The sequence below is a fragment of the Myxocyprinus asiaticus genome, chromosome 29 (genome assembly GCF_019703515.2).
Source record: "Myxocyprinus asiaticus isolate MX2 ecotype Aquarium Trade chromosome 29, UBuf_Myxa_2, whole genome shotgun sequence".
In the NCBI taxonomy this organism is placed as follows: Eukaryota; Metazoa; Chordata; class Actinopteri; order Cypriniformes; family Catostomidae; genus Myxocyprinus; species Myxocyprinus asiaticus.
Window position 1 is genome coordinate 26,742,349 of NC_059372.1, and position 14,488 is coordinate 26,756,836.

General features: G+C 36.3%; 1 protein-coding gene across 6 annotated transcripts in view; it reads left to right on the plus strand.

Moving 5' to 3' along the window:
* LOC127420430 (plasma membrane calcium-transporting ATPase 3-like) overlaps nucleotides 1-14,488 on the plus strand; it is a 72,071-nt gene that overhangs the window by 52,494 nt on the left and 5,089 nt on the right. For 2 of the 6 annotated variants that reach the window (XM_051662715.1, XM_051662716.1), the window contains one exon: nucleotides 3,254-3,407. The exons of 3 other annotated variants lie outside the window; for them this stretch is intronic. In XM_051662715.1, coding sequence (XP_051518675.1) covers nucleotides 3,254-3,407 — 154 coding nt within the window. The remainder of the gene's footprint in view (nucleotides 1-3,253; nucleotides 3,408-14,488) is intronic. One more of the 6 variants, XM_051662717.1, reaches the window with a different exon arrangement.

Sequence of the window (14,488 nt, forward strand, 5' to 3'; positions counted from 1 at the left end):
ATCATTTCTATTTCCTTTTCTTTTTTCTCTATTTCTATAATTTCCATTCCTCCTGTAAAACTTCTGTGACTGAAGTTATTTTCTTCTGAGACTAATGCTGAATTTAAATGTGCCTAAATTTTCCTGATGGTAAATGAATGATATTTGAAGTTCTCTCTCTGGACTCTATCCATGACTTTAGGAGAGATTGTGTCTCTGTGTGTATGTGTGGGTGTGTTTGCGTGGAATCGTTGTTCTGGTTTGTCTTCTCTGGAGCTCACTCCTCTTGTGTGTTGGTTCATTTCCTGTATTCAAACTTTAATGGAGCTAGAAGGAAACATTGTATAGTCATTGTGGAAGGAAGGATTGTTGATTTGGTGTGCTGAGTTGTTAGTAGTCATTTTGTTTACTGATTGAGCAAAATTAAGCATGTATAACAATGAAGTTCTTTAGGGGTTAAAGAGGTGGGCCTTGATGCCTGTTGATCTATGGCACAATCAATAATTGTTGTATAACTGCCACTTAAAAGGAAGTGTGTAGCAGAAAAAGCTTTTATAATACTCAGAATGCTCTTAAAGCACATACACATGCATGCATGCTCAACATAACACTATATAACTCTTTTTTTGGGGGGCATGTTCTTGCTAATATGCACCATCAGTGAGCAGACTTGATGGTACGATACAGCATTATTAGATATTTTTTGAATTTGAGTGCTTGGTATAGATCGCTGAAGTGCTTGTAAAGGTTCTTACAAAGTTTCCATCAATTCGCTTACTGCGCTACACTGAGTAGGCAAAACATGACACACATTAAAGCGGCTGGCCTCATATCATCAGTCAGCCTAATCTAATCACAGCTTTCATCCAGCATGGCTCTGCTTAAGAGAGAGCAACTCCATTACTCAGTGTTTTGTTTTTGACAGAGTGTTTGCAGATTAATTATCAATGTTGCCTTATGCAAGATTAACGCTAAGATTAAGCATGTGCTTACGGGATTTCTCATTTTGGCTTAGCCTGGTTGAACTTGTTCTTAAGAATTGAATGAGGAATTGGTTCTGTGTACTAAGTGAGATTCAGAAAAGTGAAGCATTTCTGATGGTGTTGTAGTGGAGATGTCCTCCACAGCGCTGATGTGCACAGAACGGGGGCAACAAATCTAAAGGTGCCCTTCACAAATGTAACAGTGCCCTTTTAAGCGGAGGTGCTTTTAAAAGTGCAGAGATTTAAGCAGATGTGTCTTTACCCCCCCCCCCCCGCTCAAAAACTATTGCTGCACCCCTGCAAAGCGCTAATGGGCTGGTTCAAGTGCAAATTAATTCTACTTTTTTTCTCCGGTTATTGCATTGATTGTGTCAAGCACCAGCAATATAAACAAAGACAGCACATTCATAAGAAGGTAGTGTAAATGGGTTGTTTGCAGTGAATTAGAAGAATAGAAATATGGACTTACATTCTTTTGTGCATTTACTGCGTCCTTGTTAAATGTCAGGCATATTTCTGTGACAGTGACATGCTCCTTTTATATGCATGGAAAATGTGGTTCTGGTCAGGATTTGGATGTAGTCTCCGTTAAATTATAGAGAATGTAAGTATTATTAATTATTTCCACCTACTGACACATAAATCACAGCTAGTTTTAACAGTGATCGTATCAGCCTTCCAGGATAGGCTGTGGATCGAGGGATTTTTGCACGCACTTCACTTCTACCGGTCAGTTTTGATTTTGAAAAATTAAATGAATGTATTGAAACAGGAAAAAATTAAACCAGAAATATTTCTGAATTTAAATTACACTTCAAAATAACGAAGTGGTGTCGTTCCAGATTCCCCAAAACAGCCATCGAAGCACAGTCGAGTCAAAGATTTCTCAGAGGCACAAAGTTCTGATTCCAAAAATAGACTTATATTACAGAGTAACAAAGCCGAGGTGTTCCATGGAGCATCTAAAATTACACTTCAGAATCATGCATTTTTTATACAGTTTCTGTTCCCCCTTATCTCTTTGAGTGATGGCCTCTTCATCCAATGAAATCATTTTATGCCTCCCTAGTTTCATCTTCGCCGTCTCCGTTCTAGCTGGTCACCCTTGACCCCAACTTGCTTCAACGATGGCAAAAGCATGACTGTTTCATTTTAAATGGATAAAACGCACGGTAATCACTTCATATGGTTACATATATTATAATGACTAACTATAATTACTTTCTGAATTAAATTGATTTGTATATTAAATGATTTCCTTTATTTACAGTCATTGGTTACAGAAATTCTTATAAAATGGAGAGTTGTATGTCCGCCCACATACATGTTTCATCTAATTTATAGCACTACTTAATGCACATATATCATCTGCCTTTTTTGGACATTAGGCAGTTCCTGTATCTGACATTAAATCATCCTTTTAGTATCCCCACACACATCTCCCTTAGAGTCATACAGAGTTTAACAAAAAAGAGGCTGTAATACTCCCTAGAGAAGCCAAGCTGCATTTGTCCATTGATTTGCACCTTGATTATTAAACTGAGTAAATGATAATTAAATCAATAAATGAATGATTATATATTTAACATATTGAATAAGCAGATTATATATTTAACATATTGAATAAGCAGTTAGTATAGTAAATTCCTTACTGTAACCGCGTTTTTTTTGTTGTTTTTTTTAATAAACAAGGGATGATACTAAATAATTTTTTGTGGTAATCAACATTATTCCACAAATGCTGTTGATTGAGATTAACTTGTATTGAATTGAGAAAAAAAAGTGTAGGACGGACTTGGATTGAATAGTGAAAAGTTGTCTCTATATGACAGGCGGTTGGAGGGGAGGGGTTGAAAAATAAGAGAGCTTGGCGACTTGGAAAGTCGTTTCAGAGGCAGAGCGAGTTATTACATTTAGATAAAAGATTATGAAGACAAACATTTTTCTTTTGAATAACATGCATTTTTATGTAAATAAAGCAAATAGGGTCCATTTTAATTGAATGTATCATGACTTTAAAGACATCCTGCTTGCAGGTCTGAATGTGGAAAGTAGTACATAGTGTAAAGTTATAACTTTTTTCTTTGTCAAGCGAGGTATAATCACGAGCATATTTTCTCCTCGCTGTTCTCCTTCCTTGCACCTCTTCTTGCTCCTATTTCTCTCTCTCTCTCTCTCTCTCTCTCTCTCTCTCTCTCTCTCTCTCTCTCTCTCTCTCTCTCTCGCTCTCTCTCTCTCTCTCGCTTTCTTCTGAAGTGTGTATATGATGTGGTTCTCTCTCTCTCCTGCAGATGGAGGTAGTGAGTACATTCAAGAGAAGTGGTTCGTTTCAGGGTGCAGTGAGACGTCGCTCGTCAGTGCTCAGCCAGCTCCATGATGTAACCAATATTTCTACCCCCACTCACGTAGTTCTCTCCACTGCCAATGCAAGCACCGCGCCCGGGAGTGAGTTCCCCTGTTTTCCCTACCTGTGTCAGACACAACACTCATGTGACACTAACACAAAAACACACAAACTCACTTCAGAAACAGAACAATAGCTTTTATGAGTACTGCCATACAAATGACAGCAAACATACACATATAAACACAAACTTAGCTGGTTAAATAGGGACATACAATAGACTTCTATCGCCCTGCTAAAAAAAACAAAAAAACAGCATTGTTGGTCACCAGCATATGTTGGTCACAATCATCCTGGTCAATACTGGTCTTTACATTAGGGTGGTTTATATATATATATATATATATATATATATATATATATATATAAAGCTAATTATAATTCACATAAACTAACCCTATCCCTATTAGAATTATTATTGTTTGTATTTGTTTTGTACTTTTGGAATTTTTAGAAAACACTATTTGCTTTATTTAATAGGTTTTGATCGACTACGCTCACTTCTGGGGACATTATTTCACCCAAAATATAGCTACATACACACACACTCAAAGCAACATGCATCTCAAAGCATTCCTGCTCACATATTGCAGCACATGAAATAAACGTACCCCACTGTGTGTGCAGTGTTACTTTCTATCTTTTATTCTGTTTGAAACCTTCACTGGTGTCGTCTCTCTGTGATTGAGTGGCTCTTTGCAAGATGGCCTGTCTAGCTTTGACTGATCCTGTATGGACCACTGTTTGTGTTTCCCCCCTGAGTCCCTCCTCTCCTTCTCTCGATCTCTGTGTGCTGTCTTGCTGTGTCGGGCCTTTTCTCTTGCTGTAGGATTCTTCTTTGTTGTCTGATGGTGTTGGTTTTGTTTTCAAATCCCTCTTTCTCGATAAGCCATTCTCTCTCTTATCTCTGTCCAAAGCTCAGCAGATTACCTTCTTAACTATCTGAACTGTGTGTCAAAATCACAGTGACCATGTGAAATGCATGGTAGGAAATAGCCATTTTTGGCTCAAAATCATCCAATGGGATTTACTTTTCTTTAAAGGTGAAGTGTGTAATTTGTGTGCCGCTATAGAATCAGCCAAACAGATTAGCAAAAATATTGACTGTTTCCAAACTAGACACTCCCCCGTCTTCCATTGGTTGGACAAACGGATTGTTCTCCCACAAATTCGTGCCATTAGTTAAACCAGTTGCTGTGCCAGGCTGGTTGGGATGCTAAAAAAACAGAGCAGTGTTTTGTTAGCACCACAGTTTTAAACTTTTCATGGAAATTATTCTACAAATGGCTTACTTATAGTTGTCAGTGCATATTAAGTTGGGATAGGAGAGTATATTCACATCGCAAAAAATTGCACACTTTACCTCTAAAGTATATTCTTAAAGATTTTTCAGATTTGCACCACCAAATGTAATTCCAGAAATGGTACCGGTTTACTGAAATGTAAAATGCATTCGATTATTGCTCCTATATTGAACCTGCTGTGTGGTTCAGGTAGAATTTATGTTTCAACATCTACTGAGAGAATAAAGAGAGACCGTGGCACTCGCTTATTTTCCGAAAGGCTTCTGTTGTCAAGCGTGGTTTACTAAAAAGCAACAAAGCAATTGGCTTTACAGTAATCAGAGGTTCTAAATGTCCAATAAAGCACTACTTTGGCATCTGAGCCTGTAGAGTGGTAAACCTTTGAGTATAAGCCCTATATGGTCCTTCTCTCTGTCTCTCACTTTCGTCCATTCTTCTCTCTTCCTCTATTACTTTTTACCAGAATATGCATCTTGTATTTTTCCATCGTGAGACTGTGTGAAAGCATCTTCTAATGTCTATGAGCTACTGACTGTGTCTCCCTTCCACAGATCTTCACAGTCTCTATTCACCATCATGGCTTAAATCTATTTTATCCCTGTGTCCTTTTCTCTCCTCTGTAGGCATCTGTTCTCTTTCAAACTCAAACTAACAAATAATCTTTCTTTTTTTTTTTTTCAATTAAACATAGAATTAGGTGTCTAGATATAATTCTTTAAAGAAGTGTTCTAGGTTCAAAACAAGCTCCATTGACAGCATCTGTGACAAACAAATATTGCATTTACAGTAATGCACTTATAATGGAACAGATGCTGTCAATAGAGCTTTACAATGTGTACTAACCATGCATGATTTGGTAGGTTTCTAGGAAACGTGATTTGTCTATCCATACTGAAAATGAAAATGTGGCACAATAAGAGCCAATCAGAACTTATTTAATGTTTAATTATGTGGAGTAGAATTTTCGACTAAAGAGATTTCATGGTCTTTTCAGTACATTGCCGCAGAAATAGATTGTCCTGTTGCTGGTCACTAAATGCTTTGTGTCAGTTTAGTACACGATGCAACTTGTGTTGAACCCAGAATATTCCTTTATTAGACTGTTAGAAGTTTATATATAAGTATTTTTGTTTTTCTGGAAATCAATGCTTTTATTTTTTTCAGCTATTTCTCCATCTTTGTGATATTAAATGATAGGATTATGACACTCACACGACATTTTCCTTTGAGGCTGATTGTTTTATGTCCTGCTTCATGTGTATCTGTGCATTTGTCCTCCATTTATACACCATGTGTATGCGTGTGCTTATGTGTGTGAAATGTCTAACTCTACTCACTCTAGTCTTTATCAACTCTGTTCATCTCTTCATTTTTGTTCTTCTTCTCACTACTTTTCTTTGGCTTTGACTTGACCAAATGTTAATTTAAAACATTTTAAACACCATTCTGTTATCTTCATATTAGAAATTAGACAACAAAATATTTTTCATACACCTTAGTTAATATTTTTTTATTTAACATGCTTTTATGAATATATATGTTTTACATCTTTAGTAAATATTTATCATTTATCTTTAAGAGCAAAAATAATTTCATACCGGGGAAGTAGCATTTTAGAGGAAAAAGAAACACTTATATTTAGATCAAACATTCATCAAAGCTTTCCAAAAAACATGCAATTTTTCCTTCACAGCTATCTTACACAGATATTTGTTTAAATATATTTTACAGATCTTTGGATAAAGTTTGTTTTCATTTAAGGTTTTGTAAGAGGGGTTAACATTGTAAGCCAAAAAGCACAGTGCTGTATTCATGTTTATCTCCAGTCTGTTGGCTCACTCATGTGCTCCAACATTTGCCTTGTACGGTAATGGTTCACTGCGCAGCACAGATGCACACTATCAGTAAGCGAGTCGGTGAAAAATACATTCTCGTAGCGGAAAGATCCAAGTAAGGGTCATTTATTAGAGCTTTCCTAATCCCTGCAGCTTTGATGACTACCATCTGATAACACTAATCATATTCATAGTCTGTGTCACTTTGTGAATTCTTCTATCAGATAGAGGAGATGCAGTATTATACAGTCATTGCTAAAGTATTCAGACCCTCAACTAACACTCATTTTTCTGAATTATAGACCCTATAATGAAATTTAGTGTTCAGTAATAGATTTTTGTGCACTAAAACTGAAAAATATGTTATAAAATTTGTATTTAAAATGTAACTGTAATATACACTATCGTTCAAAAGTTTTAAAACACTTATTCTTTATTATAATTTTTTTTTCACATTTTAGAATAATAGTGAAGTCATCAAAACTATGGAATAACATAAATGGAACTATGGGAATTATGTTGTGACAAAACAAAATCCAAAATAAATCAAAACTGTGTTCTATTTTAGCATCTTCAAAGTAGTCACCCTTTGCCTAGAATTTGCAGACATGTACTCTTGACATTTTCTCAACCAACTTCTTGAGGTATCACCCTGGGATGCTTTTTCCCATCTATATGTTGGGCACTTATTGGCTGCTTTTCTTTATTATTTGGTCCAAGTCATCAATTTCAAAAACTTTTTTTCTTTTTTTATTAAATTTTAGTTTTATAATGAATTAAATTAATATGGTGGCACAATAATATTTTTGTCTACAAAACTTTCAAACATTTAAGCATACGCCTTCAGATCAAAAGATTTTTAAGATCATGAGAAACATTTCAGTCAAGTGACCCCAAACTTTTGAATGGCAGTGTATATATATAAAATATAGCGGTATACTGTATATATATATAAGAAATCTAATATTTATTTATAAATTATAGATTTAACAATTTCTGTGTCATAGAAGCTCTAAGTTTACACAAATTAAATAAAACAGCCCTAATGAGGACATAATTGCCCTCTAATTGAATCATTAAATCAATTCGGCCTACTCAACATTTGTGGTTAAACCCCCACAGTTGAAGCATCATCATGAAGATAGGCTTGAAAATAAAGAATAAAGATTCTTCCAAAGAAATCAGTGATAAAACAAATTCATGAATTAGGAAAAAGATACAAAACAACATTGCCCGTGTTTAGAAGGTCCCATTGTGCACTGTAGGTTTAATTATCAGAAACAACCACTAAGAAAAGAAAGAAACAGGGGAAAAAAAGCTTGCAATACAAGCAACAAAGTGCAAACTATCACTTTGAAGGAGCTATTGATTTCAGAAGATTAGTATTTTATATATACTGTATATATATATATATATATATACACAGGTGCATCTCAAATTAGAATGTCGTGGAAAAGTTCATTTATTTCAGTAATTCAACTCAAATTGTGAAACTCGTGTATTAAATAAATTCAATGCACACAGACTGAAGTAGTTTAAGTCTTTGGTTCTTTTAATTGTGATGATTTTGGCTCACATTTAACAAAAACCCACCAATTCACTATCTCAAAAAATTAGAATACATCATAAGACCAATAAAAAAAACATTTTTAGTGAATTGTTGGCCTTCTGGAAAGTATGTTAATTTACTGTATATGTACTCAATACTTGGTAGGGGCTCCTTTTGCTTTAATTACTGCCTCAATTCGGCGTGGCATGGAGGTGATCAGTTTGTGGCACTGCTGAGGTGGTATGGAATCCCAGGTTTCTTTGACAGTGGCCTTCAGCTCATCTGCATTTTTTGGTCTCTTGTTTCTCATTTTCCTCTTGACAATACCCCATAGATTCTCTATGGGGTTCAGGTCTGGTGAGTTTGCTGGCCAGTCAAGCACACCAACACCATTGGTGTAATTTAACCAACTTTTGGTGCTTTTGGCAGTGTGGGCAGGTGCCAAATCCTGCTGGAAAATGAAATCAGCATCTTTAAAAAGCTGGTCAGCAGAAGGAAGCATGAAGTGCTCCAAAATTTCTTGGTAAATGGGTGCAGTGACTTTGGTTTTCAAAAAACACAATGGACCAACACCAGCAGATGACATTGCACCCCAAATCATCACAGACTGTGGAAACTTAACACTGGACTTCAAGCAACTTGGGCTATGAGCTTCTCCACCCTTCCTCCAGACTCTAGGACCTTGGTTTCCAAATGAAATACAAAACTTGCTCTCATCTGAAAAGAGGACTTTGGACCACTGGGCAACAGTCCAGTTCTTCTTCTCCTTAGCCCAGGTAAGACGCCTCTGACGTTGTCTGTGGTTCAGGAGTGGCTTAACAAGAGGAATACGACAACTGTAGCCAAATTCCTTGACACGTCTGTGTGTGGTGGCTCTTGATACCTTGACCCCAGCCTCAGTCCATTCCTTGTGAAGTTCACCCAAATTCTTGAATCGATTTTGCTTGACAATCATAAGGCTGCGGTTCTCTCGGTTGGTTGTGCATCTTTTTCTTCCACACTTTTTCCTTCCACTCAACTTTCTGTTAACATGCTTGGATACAGCACTCTGTGAACAGCCAGCTTCTTTGGCAATGAATGTTTGTGGCTTACCCTCCTTGTGAAGGGTGTCAATGATTGTCTTCTGGACAACTGTCAGATCAGCAGTCTTCCCCATGATTGTGTAGCCTAGTGAACCAAACTGAGAGACCATTTTGAAGGCTCAGGAAACCTTTGCAGGTGTTTTGAGTTGATTAGCTGATTGGCATGTCACCATATTCTAATTTTTTGAGATAGTGAATTGGTGGGTTTTTGTTAAATGTGAGCCAAAATCATCACAATTAAAAGAACCAAAGACTTAAACTACTTCAGTCTGTGTGCATTGAATTTATTTAATACACGAGTTTCACAATTTGAGTTGAATTACTGAAATAAATGAACTTTTTCACGACATTCTAATTTATTGAGATGCACCTGTATATAATTATATATATACACATTCACCGGCCACTTTATTAGGTACACATGTACACCTACTTATTCATGCAATTATCTAATCAGCCAATCATGTGGCAGCAGTGTAATGTATAAAACATTACGCCTCAAAGTTCGACATGTTGTGCATTCTGAGATGCTATTCTGCTCACTACAATTGTACAGAGTGGTTATCTGAGTTACTGTAGCCTTTAGTCAGCTCGAACCAGTCTGGCCATTCTCCGTTGACCTCTCTCATCAACAAGGTGTTTCTGTCTGCAGAAAGATTCTCACTGGAGTTTTTTTTTTTTTTTTTTTGCACCATTCTGAGTAAACTCTAGAGACTGTTGTGTTTGAAAATCCCAGGAGATCAGCAGTTACAGAAATACTCAAACCAGCCCTTCTGGCACCAACAATCATGCCACGGTCGAAATCACTGAGGTCACGTTTTTTCCCCATTCAGATGGTTGATGTGAACATTAACTGAAGCTCCTGACCTATATATACATGAGTTTATACATTATACTGCTGCCACACGATTGGCTGATTAGATAGTCGCATGAATAATTAAATATACAGGGGCACCTAATAAAGTGGCCAGTGAGTGTATATATATATATACAGTAAATATGTAGTGTGTGTGTATATATATATATATATATATATATACAGGGCCTATATGTATGTACAGGATGTACATACAGTCATTTACATTTACTCATACATTTGAACTATTTTTTCACAAGCAAACAAATTAAACACAGTATATAGATATATTGAGAATTCCATAAAATATTTGACCAGCTTCATTATTTGCCCTTTATCGAGTGAAAATAGGTCCATGTCTTATCCGCTGGATGCAGAGCACTGATTGCTCTAAGGGATAGTACATCAAAAATTACAATTTTGTCATCATTTACTCACCCTCATGTTGTTACAAACCCAAATTACTTTCTTCTATGGAGCACAAAAGCAGATATCAGGCAGAATGACAGCCTCAGTTACCATTCACTTTCATTATATGGAAAAAAGATGTAAACGAAGTGAATGATGCTAACGTTTCATTTTGGACCGATGTCCAAAGAAGAAAGAAAGAAAGTCATACAGGTTTGGAATGACAAGAGGATGAGTAAATGACAACGGTATTTACATTTTTGGATGAACTACACCTTTAATATGTCATGTTTTTTTTGTTTGTTTTTTTTTTACACATAAACTTCACACAATGCAAACTTAAAAATTCATCACTGCTTTATTAACTACTTCCTCTCCTTTCCTGCATCTTTTCACTTTGTCTGCTTCTTCAAGTCTTTCTATGTAGCTCTATCTATTATTTTAGACATCTTTGGGAAATATTTGTTGAGTAAAGGAGTCTTTTTTTGTTTTGTTTTAATGATAACGTTTTTCCATTAAGCTTTTTTCTTTGAAGGACAGCATGGGGGAGACAGTGGATAATAATCTGGCATGCTAACATCCAGAGCGATGAAAAAAAAAACGTTTTTAAAGCACACATTTCCCAAAAGTGGGCAATATACTCGAATGTTTACCTGTATCCATGCAAAAACAGAAAGAATGAAAGAAAGAAAGAAAGTACAAAAATGAAAACAAACAATAGATTTGTCAATTCAGATTTGCATGACATCTTTTTTCTTAGCAACAAACAGGCTCTTTGGAAAAACAGATAAGCACTTAACCAAATGCTTGACCGTCCCTTCCTGTTTGTTTGTTTGTTTGTTTGTTTGTTTTGTCTCTTGTGAATACTTTCTTGGTCATTTTAGCTTCTTTTCCTTTGCTGGATGTGTGTTGGAATGGGTGGAGGTGGGTTTGCACCAGCCTGTGGCCACAGCAAAGGATTGTGTTCTCAAATCTCCTTCCTTCTAAATATACACACAAGAGATGTGTGTATATGTGCTACAGCTGCATTTGATTTACTCTTACAGCATGATTCTGACTGCTTACCATCATGCATTTTCATGCGTTTTCTTCCTGTAACACGAGAACGAGACAGCTGCACTGGAATGAGCACAGCATGCTGTGTATTTTGCTTTCTGACTGGTTCCTGTGCTCCTTCCTCTTTTCTCTGCATTACCAGACTGAGACTGATTCCATCCTCACTCTACAACTATTCTATCTCTGTGTCATCTGCACTTGTCTGCTCTGCTGCATGTTAAAAGATGCTGGCACTCTCTCACTCTCTCTCTCTCTCACTGAAAATGGTGTTCCACACATCTGTAGTCATCCACAAACGAATCTGTCATCTAAACAGCAATTCAGAATAGTATCCCTTACAGAGATAAAAAACAATTCAGGCAAATGATACTGTACAAATGTGTGATCCATTTGTGCTGATAAGGCGACTTTTGCAGAAACCAGAGATGCTGTGACCTTGTTTATTGTGCCTGCTCTGTTCTTGTCAGCGTGATAGTGCTTGTTAAGGTCTTCTGTCACATCAGTCGGTGTCGTGTAATCAGCAGCTCAGTGCCAGGTCTCAGAAAAGTCATAATCATCCATCTAGATGATGTCTTTGGAAATTATTTAACATTTCCTCTGGCAATCAATGTGATCTGAACATAAGGAGCAATAAAGCAATAAGGTAAGAGAAGCTGGGCTGAATACAGTTTTGGCTAGAGGTGGGGAGAAAAAGTACAGTATATTTCAAAGTGTTGTGGTAATTTAACCTCAAAATACTGTATCGATATTCTAACACCAAGAATTTATATTTTTAGTTACTGTACATTTTTAACATCAGTACATTTGGGACAAAAGAGATTGAGCCAGACACTGTCTGAAACATATGTCACATTAGGTCAACAAACACTCAAATATTTCTATTTAACCGAAATGCAAACTCAGAAAGAGTTTAGAATATAATCGCGCAAAGAACCTAAGTCCAATTTAGATGAGTGAGAACCGGGTAAAAGATTGCAATAAATAACAGTTTTCAATCTCAATAGACTAAACATAAAGAAGCGTAATATTATTGTATTGTATTATTGTGTTGTGATATTTTACCTCACAATACTGTGTTGATATTCTAACGGCAAGAATAAATGTACTGACATTCTTCACATCAATACTTTTTCATCAATATTTTTTTTTCGCCAAAAATTAAACTCAGAACAAATATAAGAATATAATTTTGCAAAGCACCTAAGTCCAATTAAGATGAATGAGAAGCAAGTAAAAAAATTGCGATATATCATAGTTTTTAATCTTAATGCACTAAATATAAAAGATCACATTATTATCGACAGATATCAATGTAATTTTGTATTTCCAGGACCCTGTTGATTCCCTCCCCTAGTCACGTCTAAAGGGTGTTGTTTGGCATGTTGCACAGCAGAGTATTCACAATATAGCATGTCCTAGAGTGCCTTATTGTTTTTATTAAATTATAAATAAAAGTAAAACAGAATATTAAGGACACATATTTTCATTAATACTTTTTTACTACTTAAGAAAATTCATTAAGTGTCATCCAGTAGAAGATATAATCCTTGACATAACAGAACGTTGCCATGTCACAAAAAATTAATTCCTGCTACAGGTTCTGCATAGTGATATGGTGGACATGGGTTTTGCTTCAACCAATCAGCATGCACAACTGGTCCAGTACTATCTGTGTACATTTTTATATTGTAGCCATCTTACCCCTCTAAATAATTGATTTTCAGACAATTATTATTTAAACCATGTTGTTATTATGTAAACCATGACAGTAGAATACAAATCTGGAATAAAACTGTTTACTGTTCAGGGTGACAATGATAAATGCATAGATGACATTATGAGATCATTGGATATTTAACACACCTTAGCTACAGTATCTCTTCAAAGCCATTGACCTATTTTCACTCATTGGCATTTATTGACACCATTGGCTGATGACCTCATTATGCATGTTACCTCCATGGCTACTTTTATGACATCACGATCACATGACTAGAGTGTCATTGCTTCATTACCATACCTGTGTTGTAACCAGACCTCTGAATGCCGCTACTAGTACTAATGAGGTGTAAGTCTGAGTACATCATCACTGCAGGCTGTGGGTACGGATGGGTCCTCCCTCCATCCTTCCAACCAGAACCCCAATCATGCATCTGTATATTCTGCATTTTACCACCTGTCTGATGTTTTGCTTAGCACTTTTTTGCAGATTCTAACCCACTGTTTCTTCTATTGGCTGTGTGTATCAAAACATCTCCTTTCTGTTTCTATCTCTCTGTTTGAATGATTATTTCAGTATTTTTTATTTATTTATTTTTTTTCAGTTTACCAGTGTCAATATACACACATGGCATATGTTTTGTATTGGCTTTTTTGAAAGTTTGTTTTCCCATTTGTCTCTCTGTCTGAGGCTTGGTGTGTTTTCTGTTTTGAGGTTATGAGAATGTCCATCATCTTATTTTTTTTGGGTGATGTTTGTGAACTGACAGCTTGGGGCCATCTTCTGTGTCTTTACTATTTGGTTTTATTTTGTTTGTCATCTCTCTTTCTTTGAGAAACTCTTAAGATCTGGTTGTGCAGTTTTAGTGTAAAGCCTAAGATTCTGGGTATTAGAATCTAAATGATGAAAGGTGCCGTTTGTAATTGCTATACCACTAGAAGCATCAAACAGAATTGCAATCTGTTTATTTGAGTGGCTCAACATAGCAATAGTGGCCCAACCAATGATATGAGATTGACCAAATCATGGAAGACATGGGGAGTGTCATTAATGGTGGCCTCAGCCATATCTCAGCGGCAAAATATCATGGGGGTCGACTCTTGTCAATTGAGTTAGTGTACTGAGACCCCGTGTGGGGCCCTTTCAGAGTATCATATAGACATGGGGTTGGGCATTTTTGGGGTGGTGTACTGAGGCCCTTGAGAGCTTTTGCCACATCTAGGGGCCCGAATATCATAGAGACATGGTTGGCTTTTTGGACTCACAGCACCTAACACATTCTAACAATGAGGCAAATTCTAATTTTCTTCTG